We start from the raw sequence: 24,154 nt of genomic DNA, 5'->3' as shown, positions 1-24,154 counted from the left end.
CAATAGGCTTAAGTTAGCGATACAAGAGCTGATCCACCCAGATCAGACTAGTTTCATGCACCATAAAGCAACTGACATTACTATACGGTGCCTTTTTAATAATTTGATTTTAAATCTATTCAACATGATAACATAGGGACCATGCTTGTGGTGTCATTGGATACAGCCAAGGCCTTTGACACGGTCCAGTGGCAGTATCTCTGGGAAGTACTAACTCACTATAGATTTGGGCCAAAATTTAAAAGCCTGGATACAAGTGCTATACACTTATCCAGGGCAAAGATCCTGGTAACTGGCAGGTTGTCCTCAAACATACATCTATTGATTTGTTTTACACAGTATTCTTCATTCTGCTGTAGCCTATATTGTTCTAAACTCAGATACTGATTTGGTGATGTGTGTTTTTCTAGTACCTATCTTGTAATAATAAATATCCTGGTATATTTATAGTGCAGCATATGCATGGGAATGTGTTGATTTGTATATATGGATTTCTTGTTTTAGGGGACCTGAAGAACCCAAGCTTCTCAATCCCTAGAGGAACAATCACTGCTGTGATCTTCACATATATTATCTACAATTTGTTGTCCCTGATGGTCTGTTGTACCTGTGAAAGGTAGGAAAGATCTGAATATGCAAGGAACATTATTTACCAAGGTGCTACAGTTTCAAAAAGGGAGGTTTACCAGCATTTGTTTGTCATGTTTTCCTGGCATGCTGACTGTTATTTCTGTTATGGATGTGCCCCAGTCATAGTATGGTCCATACCATAAAGCTTAAAGTAAACTAATTTTTGTTTAATAACTTGGTATAGCTAATAAGGCTGGCATTAGGAGTTAAACGGCATACCAATGGCTAAAACAACACTGCAAATTTAGTATGGGTGCCTTGTAATGCAGTAGTTTGAACAAGATTACAGACAATTACATCCTTCGTAAAGCCAGTGAGAATGGGGTCTAGGTGTATATGACCCAGACATCAGCGTAATGTAGATAAACTTCACAGCATTTTCGAAAACACCAGGCTAGTACTACAAATTGGGATTGCAGGTATCAGCTGCTGCAGTTAAAAAATAACATATATAAGCATTAAAGGCTTGAGATGTGTATGGATTTTAACTTTAAATAATTTTTTTTAACTTTGTCAGTTCATACCCCGTGGACCAGTTTCTAGTGCCTGCCCAGTGTTATCAAGATAACCGATACCCATGGTTTGTGTTAGTGTGATATTCTGGACTAAGATATAATGGTGCATATTCATGTACTATATGAATAGATAGTGAGAGGATATTTAGGGTTCTCATTTTAAACACAATGCAGCCTTTATTGTAGTGGATAGGCAGAGGTGGTGTGGGCACAGTAGTACACAGTAAGTAATAAGCTAATTGAAATGATGTAAAAACATTTTATTAAGGCAATTTCTAATTAGAGCTCAATCACGAGTATGTTTTTGAAAGGGCATGCATAGGATGCCACTAAATCTTAACCTCTTAAAGCACTCATCTAGCTCTTTTAATAGCTCTTTTAATACAGATTTTAGTGCTTACAGTATTATATTAGATCCAAGAGGGTTTACATTGATAATTATAAATTTTATAGAGCCTATTACAACGTATCATATCCTAAATGGGAATACTTAATTTGTTTAAATTAAAAGTTTTTTATTCATAGTTCCATTACTGTTTTTAAAAAACATCTCTCAGGGCATCTATTAGTTAGCTATTTCTGACTTAAGGTATTTTAAAATTAACTTAATCTTCAAGACCCCTCAACTCATGTTGAGTTTTTAACCTTTTCTTGTGACGGTGATCAGAATTAAAAGTCCCTCTACATGAACGATTTTGTTGTAAAATGTACACAAGTGAATGCAAATTGATCCCTTAGTGGGTCGTTGGGTTTGATTGTGGCCAAATATAGTGGTACTCAAAATGCCATGCGTGTGCCATTTCCCTAAGCCTTCAATTCACATGAAACATGTGAAGGTAGGACCCTAACATCAGAACTGGGACATCTCTATGGTTAATATTATTTGCAGGATAATATCAATATGCCATGTTTAAAACAATAACAAAGCTATAGTTTAAAATAATGCTTGTCTGGCTTTTATACATTATAGAACATATCCATATGACTATCCTGTGAAAATAAAAATATAATCTACATATTCTACCAGTGAATGTTAATTTGCCAAATACCGGGGGTCCCTGTTTTGCGCTGATGCGCTGTGGCTTATAGATGTCCCTTTTCATGTAGACATTCAGTTGCTGAACACAATTCCTACATGGGCTTCATTTGAGAGCTGCCAATTTCTATCAGGTAATGCTGTCAGAAGAGCCTCATTCCCTGCCTTGATTATCCATGCGTTGCTCATCGGCAGGCATATGGAACAGGCATGGCAATTAAAACTTCACCATCATTTAGCTCCTGACGTGTCTTCTGATTGCATTAGATATGATCATTTGTATTCACTTTTTTCCTACTGTAAGGACAATATGAATTTGGAAAGATAGAAAGATTCTTAAAATTCTTTCCAATAAAGTTACCAATAAAGACACAAAAGGTTCATCTATCAGAAATGGGGCAAGCTGCCTGCTTTTGACAGCAAGGTATTTATGAGAGCCAGGTGCGTCTCCTTCCTGCCCTTATAGTGCAGCAAGATGCAAGTACCTTTTGAACAAGCCGTGAAGGTAAGATTTTCTGCTCTTAAATGGTTTAGCACTTGTCTTATTTCCTGGTTAATCAATAATTTACCTACTCAAAGTGAGAGATTTTTTTAACAAATATATTGGTAAATACTAGTAACAGACTAATGTCGTAGTAGTGGGAATTAATTTGGTGGTAGTCCTACCTGGATACACAATGTTCAACCCAAGCAGCACTCTGTATATTGTGTTCTGTATCTGAAATTAAATCCCCCTGTACATAAAAATCTTTAGTTAATCCTTAATCCTTAGTTGTATGCTTACATGCACTAATAGTTCTCGGTGAAGTGTGTTGGAATTAGTAAAACGGGGGAATCTATTGATAGGAGGGGACCTGGCTGATAAATTAATGACAATTTCGGAGACTGTTAGAGAAAACTCAGAACAAATATACCATACCATTTGTGATAAAAGAACATCCCATGACAAATGTGTTAGGTGTAGTATTCCATGATTTTCACTCAATGCCCTTACCTATATTTTTGAAGCTGTTAAGCAAACAAATTCATAAATGGAGTAAACTGAACTATGTAACCAGACCCTTTCTGTCTCACATGGTTGTTTGGTTGCTAGAAAAAACATTAGAACTATAATAAATTATATGATTCGGTTAGCTAGAACTTATACCTACTAAAAAATAATATAAATGAAGGGAATTTGTTTTACATTTAATTTATGAACTTTTTTATGAACATTTAGATTGTAAGCTCTAACAAACAGAATCCACTTTTTTTTCTCCTATATTGGTCAATATTTGTATGTAATTTGTATGTATGATAAATACACCATTCTGATGCTGCACTGCAGAATGTATTGGTTGTGTATAAATATATTGTAATAATGTAAGGGAGCAATGCCAGTCTGCTCAGTTGAGATTGGCAACCTTGGTGGGGAAACTTAAGAGCGTTATCTTTACTCCAGACCTAGTTGGCAGATTATTGTCTTACATATGACTTTCTTAAAATCCTATCTGGCCAATATGTGTTGGCATGGTTAGAAATTCCAGCTGTGAAATATATATTTGAAATACGTATGTGCATTTTTGAAACGTGCAAGATAAAAGTACCATAGTATTATTGCCTCCCTTAATTAAGCTCTGTAATACAATCCACAAGATTGTTAAATAATATCTGTTTATTAGGCATTTAGGTAATATGCATTTCAACAGTAGTTTATGAGGTTCCTGCCAAAGTAGGCCATTTCATTTTTCTAAGCTATTAAATCCAACCTGAATATTTGTGAATCATTCTCCCAGAAGCCATACATTAGCAGTGAGTCACTTCTCCTGGAAGTGAAGAATAATAAAATAATTTGTGTCTGTAGGAAATACACACATGTTATTCTAATCAAGTTAAATGCCAATGTGAAACATAATACAATAGTTATAACTGTTTATATAGTTTTATATTTATATAGTTGTTGGATTAAAAAAAGCCATCAAGTGCAACCCTCTCCAATGAAACCCACCTCACATTATAGACACATTCACACCATTACCTCCATACACTCACATAGACTATATATTGTATACCCATATCTATATTAATTGTAAGAAATCATCTAAGCCCCTCTTAAAGGCATTTATAGAATCAGCCATAACAACATTATCCGGCAGGGCATTTCACAACTCACTGTGAAGAACACCTATGTTGCTTCAAATGAAAGTTCTTTTCCACTAGTCTAAAGGGGTGGACTATGGTGCATTGATCCATTTTATGGAAAAAAATCTATCTGTCTATAATGCCCACTAATATACTTATAAAGAGTAATAATGTCCCCTTGCAAGTGTCTTTTTTTTTTTTCTTACTATCAAGCAGCACCTCCAAAATAAATACACCTTCAAGGCCATTTTCTCCTAACAAGGACTAGTTGCTTCTGAAGTTAAGACTGATAATCCTCTTGATCAACAGCCTCAGCTTGCCTCTCTTTTTTTTCAAAAAATTATAGCTACAGCTGAAGATGCAGGTGTAGCATCCACACACAGAAAATGTTCTCTCATAACGTGCTCTCTCTAGCCAGAATGAAGGAACTAATGGAGCAATCTGGTTTATGTCCCTCAGGGCTCTGTTTTGGGTCCAGTTTTTTTTAACTTGTTCATTAATTACTCAGGGGAGGGTATTGTAAGTAATGTTTCATTGTTTGCAGATGACACAAAACTATCCAGCCCAATTAATTCCATCCAGGATGTGGCATCCTTGCAACAGGATCTTGACAAACTGGCAATCTGGGCAGCTAAGTGGCAAATGAGATTCAATGTTGATAAATGTAATGTCATGTACCTGGGATGTAAAAATATACAAGCCACTTATTAGGGATTCACCGAATCCACAATTTTGGATTCAGCTGAACCCCTGAATCCTTCGTGAAGGATTCGGCTGAATACCAATCCGAATCCTATTTTGCATATGCAAATTAGGGGTGGGAAGGGGAAAACATTTTTTACTTCCTTGTTTTGTGACAAAAAGTCACACAAATTTCATGTCCGCCCCTAATTTGCTTATGCAAATTAAGATTTGGTTCGGCCAAGCAGAAGGATCTGGCCGAATCCCGAACCGAATCCTGGATTCGGTGCATCCCTACCACTTATACCCTTAATGGGACTGCACTAGGCAAATCCAAGTCAGCTGCTTCAATGGCAAATAAGGTATTGAGCTGTATTAAAAAGGGCATAGATTTGCGGGAGGTGGGAGTCATTCGTCCACTGTACAGAGTGCTGCTAAGGCCCCATCTAAAATATGCCGTACAGTTTTGGTGTCCAGTGCTCAAATAGGACATTATTGAATTAGAGAGGGTGCAGAAAAGGGCAACTAAGTTACTATGGTATGGAAAATCTCAGCTATGAGGAAAGACTGGCCAAGTTGGAATTGTTCATGCTGGAGAAGAGGTGTTTGAAGTGTGATATGATAACTATATATAATTATATAAGGGGATCATATAATAATAATCTCTCTAATGCTTTATTCACCAGTGGGTCTTAGCAGCTGACACAAGGTCACCCATTCCTATTAGAAGAAAGGAGGTTTTTACATTGAGATCTGTGAAGATGTGGAATTCTCTCTCTGAATAAGTCATACTGGCTGATACATTAGATAGCTTTAAAAAAGGGTCTGATGTCTTTTTAGCAAATGAGGGAATACAGGGTTATGGAAGATAGCTTGTAATACAAGTTGATCCAGGGACTGGATTTGGAGACAGGAGAGATTTTTTTCCCCTCTGAGGCAAATTGGAGAGGCTTCAAATGGCTTTTACTTGCCTTCCTCTGGATCTAGCAGTTAGGCAGGTTATATATAGACTTAAAATATTTAACTTGATGGCGGTGTGTCTTTTTCCAATCTAACTTACTATTTAACTTACTCTGTTACTATGTGACGTGGTTTTTATTATTAATAAAAGGCACACTGGCACACAAGCTGTGAATGCAGGTGAACACCTTGCAAAATTTTATTACCGGAAGTGCACTTCCGGTAATAAAATTTTGCAAGGTGTTCACCTGCATTCACAGCTTGTGTGCCAGTGTGCCTTTTCTTAGTATCAGATTTGAGGTTGCCGGTTACCTCTATCACTGTGCACCAAGGGAATTTGGAATTATCTACACAGACAGGTGTGCGTGAGCGATTACTACTTTGTGATTTTTATTATACCAGCCTTCATGCCTATAACTCCATTGGTTAAACCAAACAGGCTTATTTATAAAGGGGATAGAAAAATAGATTCCAAAAAGGGTAAAGCTGATATTTTGTGGACTATAATGAATGTAAACAGATTTGATCTGTACTGCATTATAGCAAAGAAGATCTGTGAACACTTGTCACTATTTCTATTGTAATAAAAGCATACAAAATATATAATTTAATATAGCCTAAGAACATATGTAAATACAGATACAAAACAAAAGCAGTCTTTTGCTTCAAAAATGTGCCATTGGTCAGCATATAACAATTGCAACCAAGGGCCTACATTATAAATTTATAGTATGTGAAACATCCCTCAGTGATATCTTTTCTTGACCCCATCACATTAATCTCCAGATAAAGGAACAAGCTAAGATGTAACCATCTCACACTTACGATTTAAAATACATTGCGATAGTAAGGACCTACAAAAAAACAATCAGTTCAAATATTTGAACAAAAAAAAAAACAGGCCTCGGATGGTACTGAAAGGTTCTTGGATATAATTCAAGAAGCATAGGTCTAGGAATTCCTTCTGTGCATATGGAATACAAACTAAAAAGATCCAAAAGAGGCAAAAAAAAGTCTTTATCAAATCCATGCACAACAGTTCTAACCTGCTGTTTCCCCATTATATTCGTGTTATTGATATAATGATTGTCATGGTGTTGTAATTGTACTGACAGAGAGAAACATCAGTGTGAAAGTGTGATCTAGTCACAATGGTACCATGATTCTCATTGAGACAGATGTTAATTCTTTAGTGTACTTGACTGGAAATGTGAATTTCTGTGAAATGACAGGGTAAGGATATTAAAGCTGCATTTTATGTTGATGACAAGCTATGTTTCAGGAACCCCACTACTTTGGACTGGTTGGTCCTGTTACTTTAGACTTATTTCTACTAGATACAACCTTCCAAAGAGAAGCCCGGAAAGAAATAATTATATATGGAACTCTAACAAAGTAGAACATAACAGCATGTGCTGTATGGTTAAAAAAACAAACAACCAATGGTGGATTAGTAATCCCATGCTTAGATACTAACTATAAAGCCATAATATTCGACACAGAATTATCAGAACTAAAAGAAGATCTTCTTCCCCATATTATCTGGAGATAGAGAATATAATTACCGTATCTATCAAACACTTACAACTGTAGACACTACCTTTCAGTTGTGGCATGGAGCAAATATTAAGTTTAAATTGGCTCATATACCCTCTGCAATACTGCATATTTACAATCTAAACATACCTATGCTAAGAATGGGGAAGAGTAGTTGGAGAAGGAATTCTCAGACGAACAACAGACCAAAGCATATACTGCTATAGAAATTGTTTCCTATTGCACTATTCATATACAAGTAGGAAAGTTTTATATGCTGACTGCTACTATGTCCTTTCTAGATTACACAAAATGTACCAGAATGCTACTGACAAATGCAAATTTATATTCATTCCTATGGGGGTTTTAGAAACATGCTTATCAGTGAGTCAAAGTTAGAGATTCCATTTGCTAAATACTCTTCTAAAAGTCCCGTATAAATTAATAGAAAGTGGTGAGTTTCTATTCTTAATAACAACCTTGTCACTGTTTGATAGAACAGCAACTCTGGAAAAGACCCTTATAGTATTGCTCCACTGGCATATTTCAGCTGTTGAAGGAACATTTAAGACCTCTACATGCTGCTTATCATTTAAATGAGTTAAAATGGTGGTTTGCAGCCTGCATGCACTTTTCTGTTTTTATTATAGGCGACACAGGTGCTGCCATAATGCTGCCTGTGTCGTGGCAATATAGCTAAGGAATAGGGGTTTATTTGTGAGTAATAATCTCCTCCTCTCACAATTGACATTAAGTTCAAAGAAGGGCCCATTCCAGGGTGAGGGAATACTTGAATACATTTGTTGTAATTCAGAATACAGAAAACATTACCAACATAGGCCCTAGTTATTACACTTTTATAAATGTGTTCAAGTGCATATTTTCACACTTAAAACAGGTACTGAGAAAACAGTGTGATCAAATACATAAATATTAATTAAAAAAATTGCTTTTATTCTCAGGGTCCCAACATAAACCATTTGCTGGGAGAGTCTTGCCTGTGGCTGGCGGCTGCACATGACTAGCAAGATAATGCCAGCACTTCTAATATATAAATGAAAAATAAATACTCTAGGTATATTACAGAGCTGTTCATTGGGGAGGCATTCTTGGTTAGCTCCCTAACCCCCTGTTCAAGGGGAGGCACACTAGGATAACTGCCCATCTCATTAAGCATCTAGTTCATATTGCTGTAGTGAAGGATTCTGACACCTTGCTATAGGAAGATGTATTGGCCATTGCAATGGGCACTCACATCAATTTTAAGCAAGCTTTTAGAGCTCTGATTAAATATTCAGCATACCCTTCGCTGGCTCCTATTAATACAAATGACATCTTATTTAATGGGGTTTGCTGTTCTGAAGATTTTTCCAAGAAGGAATTTTGTTCTAGCCTTTTTGTTGATAACAATTGACAAGTCCTACATCTACTGCACTTTACAGTGTCTTAAGAGTGAATATATTCCCTCTACGTGGCTTGCTCAGATTTCCCCACGGAGTTTGGCGCCTTTTCTCTCTTCTTAACTACTTTGTCATGAAGCAGCTGTCAGCTTTTTGTGTCCTACATATTACTGTTATTTTTGGTTTATAAAGTACCAGCATCTTCTAGAACAATTATTTCTCACAATAAGATACATTGAGCACTCTCTGTATGTACTGAGCCAGCAATGTGTTCCCTGCTACGTCTAGTAGGTGTTAAATCCCTGTTACTAAATAAAGGAAAGCATGGCCAAAGAACTTGTTGTTCCTACATGAGCAGTTTTTTTTTATCATAAGTACTTATTTATTTTAATAGTTATGTTCTTTTGCTGAACTTTAGATATCTAATATATAATATTAAATATGTTCTAACCAATTAGTCGAGTTGTCTTTGAGGCTGTGCATAAGCAGCAGTGATTGCCCAGACCCAGTTCTGTTCAGCAGCAGCAATATGCTGAATGGACTTCTAATAATGGCTTCTGTAAAGGGACAATAGATTTGTATACAGATTAAGTTGTGTTAGCAGGGAATTTCCAGGTAGCAGATGAAGTTGTAGAAATATTTTTTATCTACAGCATTGTAACTACCATGGGTACATAGCAGACCACTGCATCAGGGCCTACTCCCCTAGTGGGGCTGCCTGGAGTTCTGGATCCCTATAGGCAGAATTCACTGAAGTCCAACAAGCCCTGCCGCACTACAAAGTTCACAGCTTCAAGGTGATACCATATGGGAGGGATAAGGGGGTTTGGTTGGTACATTTTGACCAGTGGCCCATAATAATGTCATCATGCCACTGTGTTATCTAGGTTCTAGGAAATTACAGGTGTGCTTCTGATTTAGTTTGGACCTTCCAGAACTCTTGGGGCAGGGCTAGCTGGAAAGTGCATGAGGATTCAGGTGTATCATTTATGCAACTGGGGCTAGATGCTGTTAGAAGGTATGTTTTTTTTTTTTAATATATGGTGAATCTATATAAATCAGTTATTCGCAAACTATGGGGCTTGCCCCCATTGGAGCAATGGCAGGATGAGCTACAGTTGGGTACACCTAAAAGCCCTGCTTGAAGGTCATTTAGAGTTAGGGTAGGACTTCATGGTGTGCGAGGAGCCAACAGATGTCAGATGTTTTAAAGAAAAAGGAAGTGAAAAAGAAATCACAGGTAAGAACTACATTGATCTGACTGTGGATGAAAATGCAGCGCCAGTGCGCAAGCGACGACATCAGTGTGACTGCGCGGTGCACAAGTGCTGTGCCGTCACGCAGGCGCAATTTCCCTCACCATGGACATTTCAACAGTGGCCACCATTTTAGAAATGGCCTCAATATGTAAGACATTGTTGTTTCAATACACAATAAATAGGAGAATGTCAGTGAAATTTGATGTCTGGAACGGTCTAAATCCTAAGACGGACGAATGGCTAGTGTCAGAGGGTTGATAGTTGTCACCCCCACCCTCTATGACGCCATAACGCTATATGGCCCAAGGCAGGATGGACTAAAAAGGGCTAAATGGTCTACTGTGGACAATGGTCACTAATATAGCTTATACTAGGCCAGACAAATAAAAGATCCCCACTCTGTTACTTAAATTCCAGAGTGTCAGCACAATGCCAGTTTGCCTTTTGCATAAGTGTTGCTCAACCTTACTGGAATAATAACCACAAAGGCTATGTTTAGCCAATAGCTGATTGTGAGACTGTGGACCGTTGGAGCTAAGAACAATATGTTGCAATATTGTCTGAAATACTTGTAAGACTAAGCAAATTATCTAGACATTAATTGTACAAGGAGGAGTCAGACCATGTATGGTATTGGCATACCCCCATTTGTTATCACCCCCATCTATGACATCAAGATGGGTATATAAACTTATGTTATATGGGAGTATCTTTGGAAAGCATTCGGGTACCACCCAGGTGACACACGACCGCTTCCCCAGGCAAAATCTATTGTCTTATATTTTGGACACAATAAACTACCTCATTGTATTTGAACTTGCACTATTTCGTGGTTTTGCTTTACGTACGAGGTCATAGAGGTACAAATATAACAACAAGAATGGGCGAAAAACATACATTGATAATATTTGCATGATTATGAACATCTTTGAAGGAATAAAGTTAATTTATACAGAATGCATGAATAGACAAATGCAATAAACATCCCAGAGGGGCATTCACTATGAATGCTAGTCTCCAAGAAATTGCTTTTCTAGATGTTACAGTGATACGGGCACAAAACAGGTTTGCAACCAAAATATTCACCAAGCCAACAGATCGTAACCAGTTACTATCATTCAGAAGCTTTCATCCAGCAGCGGTGAAGAAATCCATTCCCATTAGCCAATTCACTAGGGTACATCGTATTACAAATGAGCCAGCCCGATTAGAACAGGATCTAGATACAATGAGAGGTAAACTATCACATAGAAGTTACCCACAAGAAATCTTGGATACCAGCCTAACCAAAGCCAGAGAGAATTTGAGGAGAACAACAAATAGAAACAAAAGCGAAGATAGGCAGCGCTTCATTTTTGTTGGGCAATAACATTCACAAAGTAATAATTTTCGACATTTCATGCAAGCATTGGCATCTGTTGAAGGATGCTTATCCCACAATTTCAGAATTTGAACAAAAGCCTATGATGTCATTTAGAAAGGGATGTAATATAGGCAAAAAAGTAACACAGGCAGAAACAACACCTTCACCCAGACAATACACCTTCATGGGGCCCCCAAAGGAGGGTATGTTTCGATGTAGGGGATGTGCACAATGTCATTTTGTTCTAACTGGAGCTACCTTTACCAATCCAACAACGAATAGGTAGTATAAAATTCAGGGTCATTATAGCTGTGATACTAGCTTTCCAGTGTATATGTTAGTATGCCCTTGTAATCATGTATATGTGGGTGAAACCACTCAAAAACAGATCCACGGTCAATACTCGCAACAGTGTTTTGCCAGTCTCTAAACACTGTATAGAAAAAGGACACACAGCGGAGGATTTAAAATTTAAAGTTATCCAACAGGTACCTCAGCCTCGAAGGGGAGGTGACAGGGTACTCCTATTGAAAAAGACAGAAGTTCAATGGATACATAGGTGAAAAACCCTTTGCCCATTGGGCCTAAACTAGGATTTTGACCTTCATCTATTTATCAATTCGTTTTACCCCTCTGGGATGTTTAAAGCATTTGTCTATTCATGCATTCTGTATAAATTAACTTTATTCCTTCAAAGATGTTCATAATCATGCCAATATTATCAATGTATGTTTTTTGCCCATTCTTCTATTTATTGTGTATTGAAACAACAATGTCTTACATATTGAGCCCATCTAAAATGGTGGCCACTGTTGAAATGTCCATGGTGAGGGAAATTACGCCGGCGTGACAGCGCTTTTGTGCCGTGCTGCTGCACACAAAGGTGACGTCATCCCGACCACATGGGGCGCCACAGGGATTAAGTGAGCCTCTGGGAGTTGTAGTCCTAGCACTGCATGAAGACCAGAGCAGCAAACACCCAAAACATTGCATAGATCTCCATATGGATGAGTATATTTAAGCTTACCTTGGCTGTTTTTATGCTTAAAAAATAAACTCTATGTTTTTAACTTTTATATCATGGTGTGCGATCTCATTGATCAATGTATATTTTTAGTGGAGTGACTAACCACATTTTGAGATAACTCACCCAGAACAGCTTAATCACTGCTTTTCAGCAAGTGTGCAATACACGTATTGGACTTGTTGTATATGTGTATATATATATATATGTATATATGTATATATATATATATATATATATATATATATATATATATATATATATATAATACACAAAAGCCACGAATATCTTGTAAATTATATCCTTATAAACGGTGAGTAGTGATGTCATCAGTTATAAACGGTGAGTAGTGATGTAATTTCTGTCACATGACTCACTAAAATTTGTGTATTATAATTAATAAAGTACCCCCAGTTGTAAAATATGAGGATATTATAAGTTACCTCGGAGTTCCATGACCTGTATAAAAACACTCGGCCTTCGGCCTCGTGTTTTTATATGGTCATGAAACTCCTTGGTAACTTATAATATCCTTATATTTTACAAGAGGGGGTACTTTATTCACTATATATATATATATGTATATATTATTGTTTTTTATTGTAAAAAGTTCCCTTGCATAACTGTCTGGTCAGTTTGATATTCAGAACATTAATGCGCTGCTGAATTCTACATGCCTCATTTCTAAATGCCAAAAGGTTAAGAGATTTCTCGTCTTTTCTGGTAGTACATCAGTCTCTGTGTCTCTCTGGCTGTGCCATATTCCTCTGTTTAGTAGAAACAGATGGCAGTGATTAAAACTCAGAGGGGCTTTTCCTTGCCTTAGGCTGAGGAACGTGTGTAGGTGGTACAATGCTGAATGATTTTTCTATTCTAAAATTAAGAACACCACAAGGGGGAATAAACTGTAAGAAAATGCTCATGAATGCTACAAACCTTTCTCTGACCCCTCATCCCTTTGTTAAAGCCAATACAGGTCTTCACAAAGTTTGGGGGAGTTCTAAAAATGTTTTTGAAGTAGGGGTCAGTAACTTATGGTTATACCATGGTTTGCAAATGCTAATGTATTTTAATCGTATTGTACTGACAAATATATAGAAAAAGATACTATGTTAAAGGGATCCTGTCATCGAGGAAAACATGTTTTTTTCAAAACGCATTAGTTAATAGTGCTACTCCAGCAGAATTCTACACTGAAATCCATTTCTCAAAAGAAAAGAACAGATTTTTTTATATTCAATTTTGAAATCTGACATGGGGCTAGACATTTTGTCAATTTCCCAGCTGCCCCTGGTCATGTGACTTGTGCCTGCACTTTAGGAGAGAAATGCTTTCTGGCAGGCTGCTGTTTTTCCATCTCAATGTAACTGAATGTGTCTCAGTGGGACATGGTTTTTACTATTTGTTCTAGTGTTGTTCTTAGATCTACCAGGCAGCTGTTATCTTGTGTTAGGGAGCTGTTATCTGGTTACCTTCCCATTGTTCTTTTGTTTGGCTGCTGGGGGGGAAAGGGAGGGGGGTGATATCACTCCAACTTGCAGTACAGCTGTAAAGAGTGATTGAAGTTTATCAGAGCACAAGTCACATGACTTGGGGCAGCTGGGAAATTGACAAAATGTCTAGCCCCATGTCAGATTTCAAAAATGAATATCAAAAAATCTGTTCGCTCTTTTGAGAAATGGATTTCAGTGCAGAATTCTGCTGGAGCAGCACTATTAACTGATTCATTTTGAAATTTTTTTTTTTTCCCATGACAGTATACCTTTAATCAAGCAATGCAAACACTACATGAAGTAATATTCTCACTGTCTGATTGATAAATCTGCCACTGGCAGTCTGCAGAGACGAGTGATTATGTTGATATTCTGGGAGACACCATTCAGTGCTACAAGGGTTAAAGGAGAACTAAACCCTAAAAATGAATGTGGCTACAAATGCCATATTTAATATATTGAATTTATTGCACCAGCCTAAAGTTTCAGCTTCTCAATAGCAGCAATCATCGAGGACTTCAAATTTGTCACAGGGTGGTCAACATCTTGGAAAGTGTCTGCGACACTGGGCTCTGAGCAGCAGCTGAGAATATCAGCTGATGCTACAAGGCTGATTATTAAATTCTGATGCTAGTTGCACTGGTTTCTGTGCTGCCATGCAGTAATTATATGTATTGCTTGCTAATCAGCCTTATATTGTGAAATTTATATTCTATGTGTACTGTATATTTTTAGTTGGTTCTTAAGCACAGTAAGTGACAGTAGCACAGAGCATGTGCAGTGAATCAGCAGAAAAGAAGATGTGGAGCTACTGGGGCAAATATGGAGATCTTCACTGCTAAAGGGCTGTTGTTGCCCTAGGCTGGTACAAAATCCCAAAACATAATGAACAACATTTCTAGCTACTTCTTAAGTTAAGCTTTAGTTCTCTTTTAAGGCAATAACAGAATCAAGATTTTGAGATTCAGTGAGTCTATTTTAGTAAGGGGACTATTAGCAAAGAGCCAAACACTTTGCAGTCCTACAGAGTTAAAATGAACTGTACACAATCCTTTTGCATAATGAAAGAAAAGGTAATTTTAAGCAACTTTTTAGCATATATTAACAAAAATTTTTTACTTGTTTTCTGCCTTCCTGTACTGCTAATTCTAACAAATGAAACAATGCAGCAGAAGCCATATCTCTTCCAACCAAAATTACAGTTCCAGCAATCCATTGGAGTCTTCACAGGTCCTTCAATTAGCAGGCTTTTGTTACATTTTTTTTTAACAGTCAGAAGCAGCAATGCAGAGAATAGAACAGGCAGATACTACTTTCAATTGCCATTACATTTACAAATGACTCTAAAATCATTAAAATGTATTCCACGTATAATATAAATTTGCTTCGAATTACATTTTCTGGATCTACCCTTTAATGTTGTGATGAGATCAGGTTTTGATGGCTCATTTAATAAGAGATGCTGTTCAAACAGCACTGTTATTGTCATGAGGCAAGGGCTAATATGAGGGGGAGGTTGCATCCTTCAATATGGCAGCACTCTGCACCATGATGTCATTACCCAGCTACCTTGACACTGAAAGTAAGCTAAATGTAGTACTTTGATGTTGTCAAATTCATTTTTGTGTAGTGTGCAATATTCTTCCCCCCCCCTCCATGTAAAACATTGTGCAGTTTTGTGGAGAGGACCACATTGGCACATTCTTCAGTCTTACCTGGGCAGCAAATAGGAGGCCCTATAGACAGACCAATAGACTAGAGGGGCAGCATTTAGCCTGGAGAGTTAAATATATAAGTTCTAGTGTCAGCCAGTGTCTCATTAGTCAGTACACAACAAGCAAGCACAAAAGCCTTTGAAATATTAATTTGACAACTTCAGTTTTTTCAGCAGACTTCATGCTGTGCTCGGACAGACAAAGTCAATATGAGCAGGAAAAAAACAGCTCCATTTTAAATTGAATTCACAGGCAATTTAGAATAAGTAATTTTGGCCTCCATATGAGTTTGCCTGTGCATTCACCTACTAAATACTCTCCCACAGACACAGCTATCTATTTGCTTGTTTTGGTTATTATTCTGTAGATTGAAATCCAACGATGCTGTCAAACGCAGCATCTGCTGGCTGGCTGATCAAAGAATTAATTAGGGGGGAATTAGGCTCCTTGGGCAGAGCAGGGTAACTAGGCTGGTATACCAAGATTCACTCTTGTGCTCAGGAATATATTTTTAAATTGCAATAAATTGTCTCATGTTTTAAAGAATATTTTTGCCCACGGATGTCAAACCTAACTCCACAGTGTACAGTTCTACATTATAAGTTTCATTTTGTAAAAATGTAATAATACAAATAATTCTGTGACTTCAGAAAATAGGGAATTGCTGAAACCTTTACCTTTTAAACATCTGATGGGATTTGTGCAACCAACCTTTTTCTAATTATGGATTTGTGCAATATCATTTGTGCAGTATTGGGTGTCAAATGATAATAATACATTGCAAGGGACAAATGAGGATAAAGGGCTTTTTCTTTTAGCAAGTGCAGTGCTAGGTGCAAACCACCACACATAAAGCATGCACACATATATTTTCTTGCCCCTGGTGTCTACACCATTTACTGTGAATCAGGCAAAAAAGAACACTATACTGCAGTTTCCTTTGCACTTTTCATCCATGCTGGATAGTGTATTACTATTACATGAGATATATATATATATATATATATATATATATATATATATATATATATATATATATATATTTTTTTTTTTTTTGTGCAAGTTTAATGGCATAGCTTGTTCTTGGTGAGTTTCTGCAAATTCTGCATTTACTGTACTTTTGGAGATTAATTTAATAGAATCAACAATTATTCTTAAAATTTCATTACTTATAATTTAATCTTCATACCATTTTCAAGGGGTTACATGCAATTAGGAAGTAATTGCACCCTATTAGGAGTATTGGGAATATATAAAGTTTTATGTTTTGCATCAGGTATGTACTAAAATCATGGTTATTTTATATCCTCATTTTATTACACTATCTTTTCCGTTATTGTGTATTTATCAATCTTTTCCCCAGTGGTTCTAACTGTTCTATATCACATTTGTATGTGCATAAAATTGAGTAAACTGTATTTTTTTATTTAGGTGTAGGGGAAGCAACCCCTAAGTTTGGGTGTTGGTAAGAACTTTCTTGGAAGGTTTTAGTGTTGGGGATGTTCAAAGTCTTAGAGCCTAAATTGGAGGGTTGGGGACATGGGAAAGGCATCTATGGTTAGACATCTTGAATGGAGACTTCCAGAATACTAGAAGCAATTTGATTTCCCGGCAAGGTCTTGTGGGTTTGAACTGTTTAGTAGGTCTGCTAGTGGAAGGTGAGTCTTGTTCTTACCTCACAGGTAAGAGGCAGTTGGCTTAACCAGCAAGTGTATATCTGGCCCCAGTGAGGATAGTAGTGGGGGAGGAACTTGGGCAAACACATCTCCAGATAGAGTAACAGCTGCTTAGTCCCAGGAACCATTGTCAGCTGGTACCAGAGTTATAACAATGTTATAAAAGTGTAACAAGAAAATAATACAGTGAAGTTCTGCAGATACAAATAGTGGCACGTACAGCTTTCTTCTCATGAGTAACAGGTACCATCATCATCATCAGAATTTTATTGGCTGAAGAAAACCGCTATTGTAGTTCACTTCAGATTTATAGTATGGTAACCCTTTTGAATGGCAGAACATATGAAAATGAAATGGCTATCAATACAGGAGCAAAAAAAATAATTCAGATAATTTTATGGCAACACTTATTGGGAAGTAATATTATCAAATGTCTACATTCATTTGCTGAAGTTGGGAGGCTACATGTATTCTGCAGTAGGCAAGCTGCACTTGTGACATCTACAATCGGAATGGCGTTATGTGGATTTCAACTTTCAAAATTTACTCAGAAGGAAAATCAGAGCTGCAAATGACTCCAATGAATAAACCATGAAGCTCTCATTTCAGGCATATATTATATGTTGGGAGATGTATAAGACTCTGACCGTGTCCTATGAAAATGACTTCAACATTTCAGAATAGAAAACAGAATATTAAAGGAGACTTTATATGTGACAATGTATTTTGTGACCAGCCAACTGAAGTTATTCCCCAAACTGTGCCTTGCTGCTGGAAACAGTTTTGCAAATTTAGATGTGTATTGGCACAAAACCATAGTAATTGGGAATCCATTTTACCCCAATCAATTCAATTTTTGAAATCCAAAATACCTGTTTTCATGGCATTCAGAGTTGGTGCAGTATTGACAGGAACCTTGTGCATGTTCATCACGTATTCACAAAGTTGACTTCATTCAAGATGGTACGTTTTTTTTTTAGAAAAAGAGTTGCGACAGATAAATTAAATGTAAGAGCATAGCAAAAGGCATGACAACTAGCTGAGAGATTGAAGAGTAAAATGATAGGAATCAACAGGTAATCTCCTGCTCACTTGTGCAGGATTGGGAAAATCTTTGCTCAGGTAGAAAAATGATGCATTTTTCAGATCTATCAGAAAATTTTCCAGACCGTCTGTATAACTAGTAGAATTGGGCTCTAAAGGGCATCTGAGTGCTTACTGAATCTCCTATTGCAGTGTATCAAATGTGATTTGAAAGGCATTCACTCCTCGGACACTGTGAAGACACACATTTTTGCTGCCCTCTGGCTAAAATTGCTGCTAATTTAAAGTATAACATCAACGGTTTAGTATACTGCTTTAAAGATGGCATAAGACAGCAGTGTTTGTAATATGCATATATTTTACCTACCTGTGTTTCCTTTTGTGGCCAATTAGCCACATCACAATCCCCTGCAAATGAAAAAGAAAGCATTAACTGCAACAAGTCATTTTAAGGTTCCCTGTACAGGTGCTGTACCTTGATGGTACAAAATGTGCCCTTCAGTTTGTATACTAAAGTATGGGGAAGATCTGCAAGTTGTTCTGCCCCAGGAAGAATTGCAAAGATATTTATTGGGCTGCTTTTCCTGGGGGTATTTATAAAGTGCGCCATGTTTTCAGGGCACTCAGTGTAACTTTACTTTCATGGGGTTTTAAAGATAACTGAAGCACACTGCTGGCAGTGTGATTGGATAATGCAGCATGCTCTATTTATCTGCCTCTGGTGCAACATTCCCTTTCCTACCATGCCAACAGTACTTAGAATGCTTCTGGCAATAGAGTGTTAAAGAGGCAGTAAACATTTTTATTAATTAAAACATATGTAATTCTAATCCACTTTCCAATATATATTCTATATAATAATTAAAATGTTCAGTTAGTTTAAACTCACTTGTAAATGTACTTGTTATATAAAGTTGTATCTGTTTATCTTTGTTATTCCCGTCACTGACAAGAAACCAAAGATGTTTTTGCTCATGGGGAGCTAGTGTGAGAGGTTGTACATCATGCACACCACAGCAGAAGCATTTCAAACAAGGCAAAACAATGCCCCCTTGGTTCTAAAGGCTGTTCCTTCTGTAATAGTCCTTACTACATGTATAAATGACAATTTAGCAACAATTCTCTCCCCTCCAGTCAAGATTCTCCTTTCAGCGAAACTTTGAATGTTATGTAATTAAGAGATCTGTAATGAAGAACTACTATAGGAATGGGCCAGGCATTGCGGAAATATGGCCATGCACAAGAGTGGCTAATTGCTATTGTTCTGTTCTTTCAGACTAAAAGCTTGCTTATTGGTGAGCTTTTATTAATACCAGTTGGGAGAACTAGACCACATCAGGAGACAAATATAAAATAAATGAAAGCATGTTAGAATATTTATAGAAATAGGACTGTATATATTTTTTAATTAGCATATGTGTAGTAAATACTGTGTTTAAAAAAATCATTATTTTTTTTCTTATAAGTTTACTTCTTTAGGTGCTGCTTTGCTACACAACCCCTTATGTTGTTACATATAACAATTACCCATTGTTAAAGATGGAAAATCTGGGTAATCTAAATTCTCATCAGTAATAGGTGGTGGGTATCTACTTGACAGGGAATTTTGTGCAGGGCCTGTGAATATATTTTTTACATTACTAGTAAGCAAGTTGTTGTACTGTCATTCTAGTGGTCTGGTATTATTTCTTTCTTGAATCCTAAGTAGTGGCTGATGTAATTCCCATAATGTCAGGGAGGGAGGGCTTGAGGGGGGCGGCATTGCTCCCCCACTAGTTTCTATCTCTGCAGAATGCACTCATAAATAACGTTTATTTCTGCACTTTTGATTAATAAGAAACAGACCAAAATGGGTTACAATTATAGCTGTCACATCCTAATATCTTAATGCACAGCAATAATTCTCCAGCATGCAGGGACCTGAGTGTGTCATTCATATTTATATTTATGTTTTGAATAAAAGGTTTCATGTATTCTAGGCTTTAACTTGTTATACCCTATTGGGACCTTGAATCTCTCTTAATCTTAGAGTAAACCAGAGCTTTTATTTTTGCTTTACCGGTAATGCTGAGAATTTTATTGCTGGCATAAAATGAAATCTTGTTTCGCTCCTCGCATTACTGTTAATAGAAGGAAATGCACCTTAGAGTCTCATGCAATGTTCATATGGCTTGTCCATCAAACAGAGCAGATTTAATAGCTGAGTTGTCATCCTTTTTTATTCTATTGTATGCAACAAAGTAGGTTTATCTTTGAAAGACAGATAGCAGCCCTGCATGTTTCAGTCCATGGAAAGCTAGACCCTTATAATGCACTGCAGACTGCATTTCCATTAAGAGACAATTTGTAGCTCAAGAAAAGCAGAGGGGAAATATAGCCCTTCCATTTAAGACTAACACTTAAGTGGGAGCTTCTGTAGCAAAATAACTTGTTATATGTGTGCCTTCCTTACTTTATATTGTGTCAAATAATGTTTGTAACACTGACAATTAACTTTAGTGTTACTTTATTATTTTTATATTATCACAAAATTATATAGCATGGGCACATTGTCTCATTATCCCTTTCTGCAAAATACGGATAACATATTCTTTGATGAAAAAAAAAAAAAAAAGTTGCTGTCTAAAGTGCCACGAGTTGTTAGGGGTGTAGGGTGTTGTAGTCCAACCACAACTGGAGAACCAGAGTTTGGACTTGGACATTGCTCAGTTAGAAACTGTAACTATATATCAATTACTGTTTTACACATTATAGATCTTCTGTACTTTTAAAATGCCAAGAGCTCAGTGCAAATGCAGGAAGTCACCACAAGGGACTTTGATATAGTTGGACATCTTTGCAGAAATGTGTCAGCATAAGATTGATCTGACTCTAGCCAAAAGAGGTTTTTATGTTTGTGAGTGTATGCAGTCTAGCCAGGCCCGGATTGGTGGAAAGACCACCTAGGCCCTGCCTAGGGTGGCAGGATTTTAGGGGGCGGCATGCTGCCCAACCACACCCACGTTGGTTCAAAAACACTGGGGATGCGCTGGAGATACTATCATTTTTTAAATTTCCTGTGTGCCAATCCCCATTGCTCCAGTCCAGATGATGAAAATTTTCATGAATAAAGGGGAGGGGACAGGGGCTACAAATGTTAGTAGGCCTAGGGGCGCCCACTATGTAAATCCGGCCCTGAGTCTAGCTTACGTCATACAACATTTTCAGTATGTGTGCCCCTTTTTTAAACTTTTTAGGTTCAAACAACCTTCTGTAACCACTTATCCATAAAGAAGTTTATAAATATATGTAACCATAATCATATTTGCTATCTATACAATAATACATTTTCATACTAATAATAATAGTAATCATATGATTTCATTGGTCCCTTCATACAATGTTGGCTTCTATAGAAGCTTTTTTGCCCTAGTGAGAGAAAATCTATGGAATCTGATGGTCTACTGAATCAAGAAACACAATTCTGTACCAAATAAGAATAAGCATCGGGAAGGTTTTGTTTCTTTGTTGTCTAACCCCTGTTGATGGCTAGAAATCATAGGGTAAAAGCCCTTGTTTTGTTATATTTAAAGGGCGATATGACTGTGTTAACACTATATATTGTGGATATTGAGACTATCCTGTCTGAAGAGTGTGACTTGTTTGACTATACTCAAGGGGTACCCTTCACTCCTTGATCTTGTTTTGGTGCCCTTTTTCATCCCAGGGTCTATTTGCCAGGAGTTGCATCACACCCAAATTTTTATTCAGCATTTATACAAGCATTCACAGTCAAACAAGTCACACTCTTCAGACAGGATAGTCTCAATATCCACAGTATATAGTTAATGGTCGAATGGTACACTTTACAAATTATAGTTAGTCCCATGACTAACAAGGAGGCCCTGACTCGTATTTAATAAAGGTCCTGGTATTTCAAGTATACAGAGGCCTAAACTGACCCAATAAATAGTGTCTGTCTACTGTATTGTACCGCAGTCCATCTGGCACTTGCCTGAATTCACAGATTGGCAGTTTGGGCCTGCTTGACGGCTTCCCTCACGTGGTGCATTCCACTTTCTTCTTGTGCTCATGCGTTGCTTCTTTAGATGTCCTATTGGCCTAAGAGGACCACAACCAATCCTGCCTTCCTTTTATACCCTTTGGGCCCCTCTCTCTGTTTAAAATCTTTCTATGGAGGTTCCTTTTCACCACCTCTATTTTTAACGTAGTCATAATGCCCTTAAGTATAACAAAAGTCTCTGCTACCAAGTATTGGTAAAATATACATTAAACACAACATAGCATTTTACCCTTTGTGTCACCCTCTTACAAGCACTACTTCCTTGCCACACTGGGGTCTTATGTTTGTGAGTTTGTATGTTCTTCCCATGGGGTTCCTTTGGGTACTCTAGCACTTCAAAAATACAGAGGCAGGTTAGTTGGTTTTTGGTAAAAACTCACAAATTCGAATTTTAAACCACCAATTAAAATTACAATTCGAATGTGAGATTTATCACACCTCGGCCCTGGAAACCTAAAACTAACCTAAAACCTGTCGAGTTCACATAAAAGTCAATGGCAGAAGTCAGTTGAACCATTTCAATGTTCATTGCCTTCCTGGCATTCAAGTTTTTTTTTCATAGGAAAACTCAATTCAAATTCTATTAAAATGTTCCGGTCGTTCACATTCAATCCAATATTAGTGGTTCACGGTTTTTCAGAAGTAACCTCCCGTTCAAGTACATACAAATTTATTAGAGTTCAAAAAGAATTCACATAACTTCAAAATTCGCCCTTTGATAAATCTGTCCTGAAATTGCAAGAGTAGCATAAGTCCTTTTATATATGAAGTTTAAATGTCTGTCTGGAAATATCTATAATTTTACTGATACTGGTATAAATGAGGATTTGTGAAATGTTTTTCTACTTCATGTGTTCTTTTTTTAACCATATACATTTCAGCATATATGCTAGACAATGTATAGCAATAAAAAATGTCAACTGTCAACTGGGAATAATATGTTTATTATAAATATGGCATCTTATTTATCCACAGAAACCTTCTGAAGTACAATTATGGCTTCTTACGGGACATCAATATCTGGCATCCTTTTGTCACCATAGGAGTTTATTGTTCCACCCTGTCAGCTTCAATGAGTAATCTAATTGGAGCTTCACGTATCCTCTATGCTCTGGCAAAAGATGAACTTTTTGGTAAGTTATTTAAACAAACTTGTAGTATTGTGATATGTGACCATCCAGTTAAAAAGGCCAAAGTTTATAATAAAAGTTTATGATACTGACCTAAAACCATGCAAAAAAAAAATCTGTTACGCTATTGCTGTATAATATGTAAATATTTTTTATGTTCCTTACAATATGTGTATATAGCTTGCTTAAATCATTCCAGAGAAGTATATTACTCTTGCTGCAGTAGTAAATGATGGCGGACTGTTGGTTTACTCTTTACCAAGCACTTTGTAAACTACAGTTATGGGACCGGTTATCCAGAATGCTTGGGACTTGGGGTTTTCTGGATAAAGGACCTTTCTGTAATTTGGATCCTCATACTTTAAGTACATTTAACACAATCAGGTAAACATTAAATAAACCCAATAAGCTGGTTTTGATTCTAATAAGGATTTATTATATCTTGGTTGGGATCAAGTACATTGTACTGTTTTATTATTACAAAGAAAAAGGAAATGATTTTTAAAAA

The 24,154-nt window shown here is 36.9% G+C and overlaps 1 protein-coding gene across 1 annotated transcript in view; it reads left to right on the top strand.

Moving 5' to 3' along the window:
* Window positions 1-24,154, top strand: part of LOC108718044 (solute carrier family 12 member 9) — a 125,234-nt gene that overhangs the window by 29,800 nt on the left and 71,280 nt on the right. The window contains exons 6-7 of the mRNA XM_018265607.2: window positions 505-616; window positions 23,492-23,649. Coding sequence (XP_018121096.1) covers window positions 505-616; window positions 23,492-23,649 — 270 coding nt within the window. The remainder of the gene's footprint in view (window positions 1-504; window positions 617-23,491; window positions 23,650-24,154) is intronic.

The sequence above is a fragment of the Xenopus laevis genome, chromosome 5S (assembly GCF_017654675.1).
Source record: "Xenopus laevis strain J_2021 chromosome 5S, Xenopus_laevis_v10.1, whole genome shotgun sequence".
In the NCBI taxonomy this organism is placed as follows: Eukaryota; Metazoa; Chordata; class Amphibia; order Anura; family Pipidae; genus Xenopus; species Xenopus laevis.
Note: the sequence above shows the minus strand (reverse complement) of the source record. Positions and strands in the feature narration are given on the sequence as shown.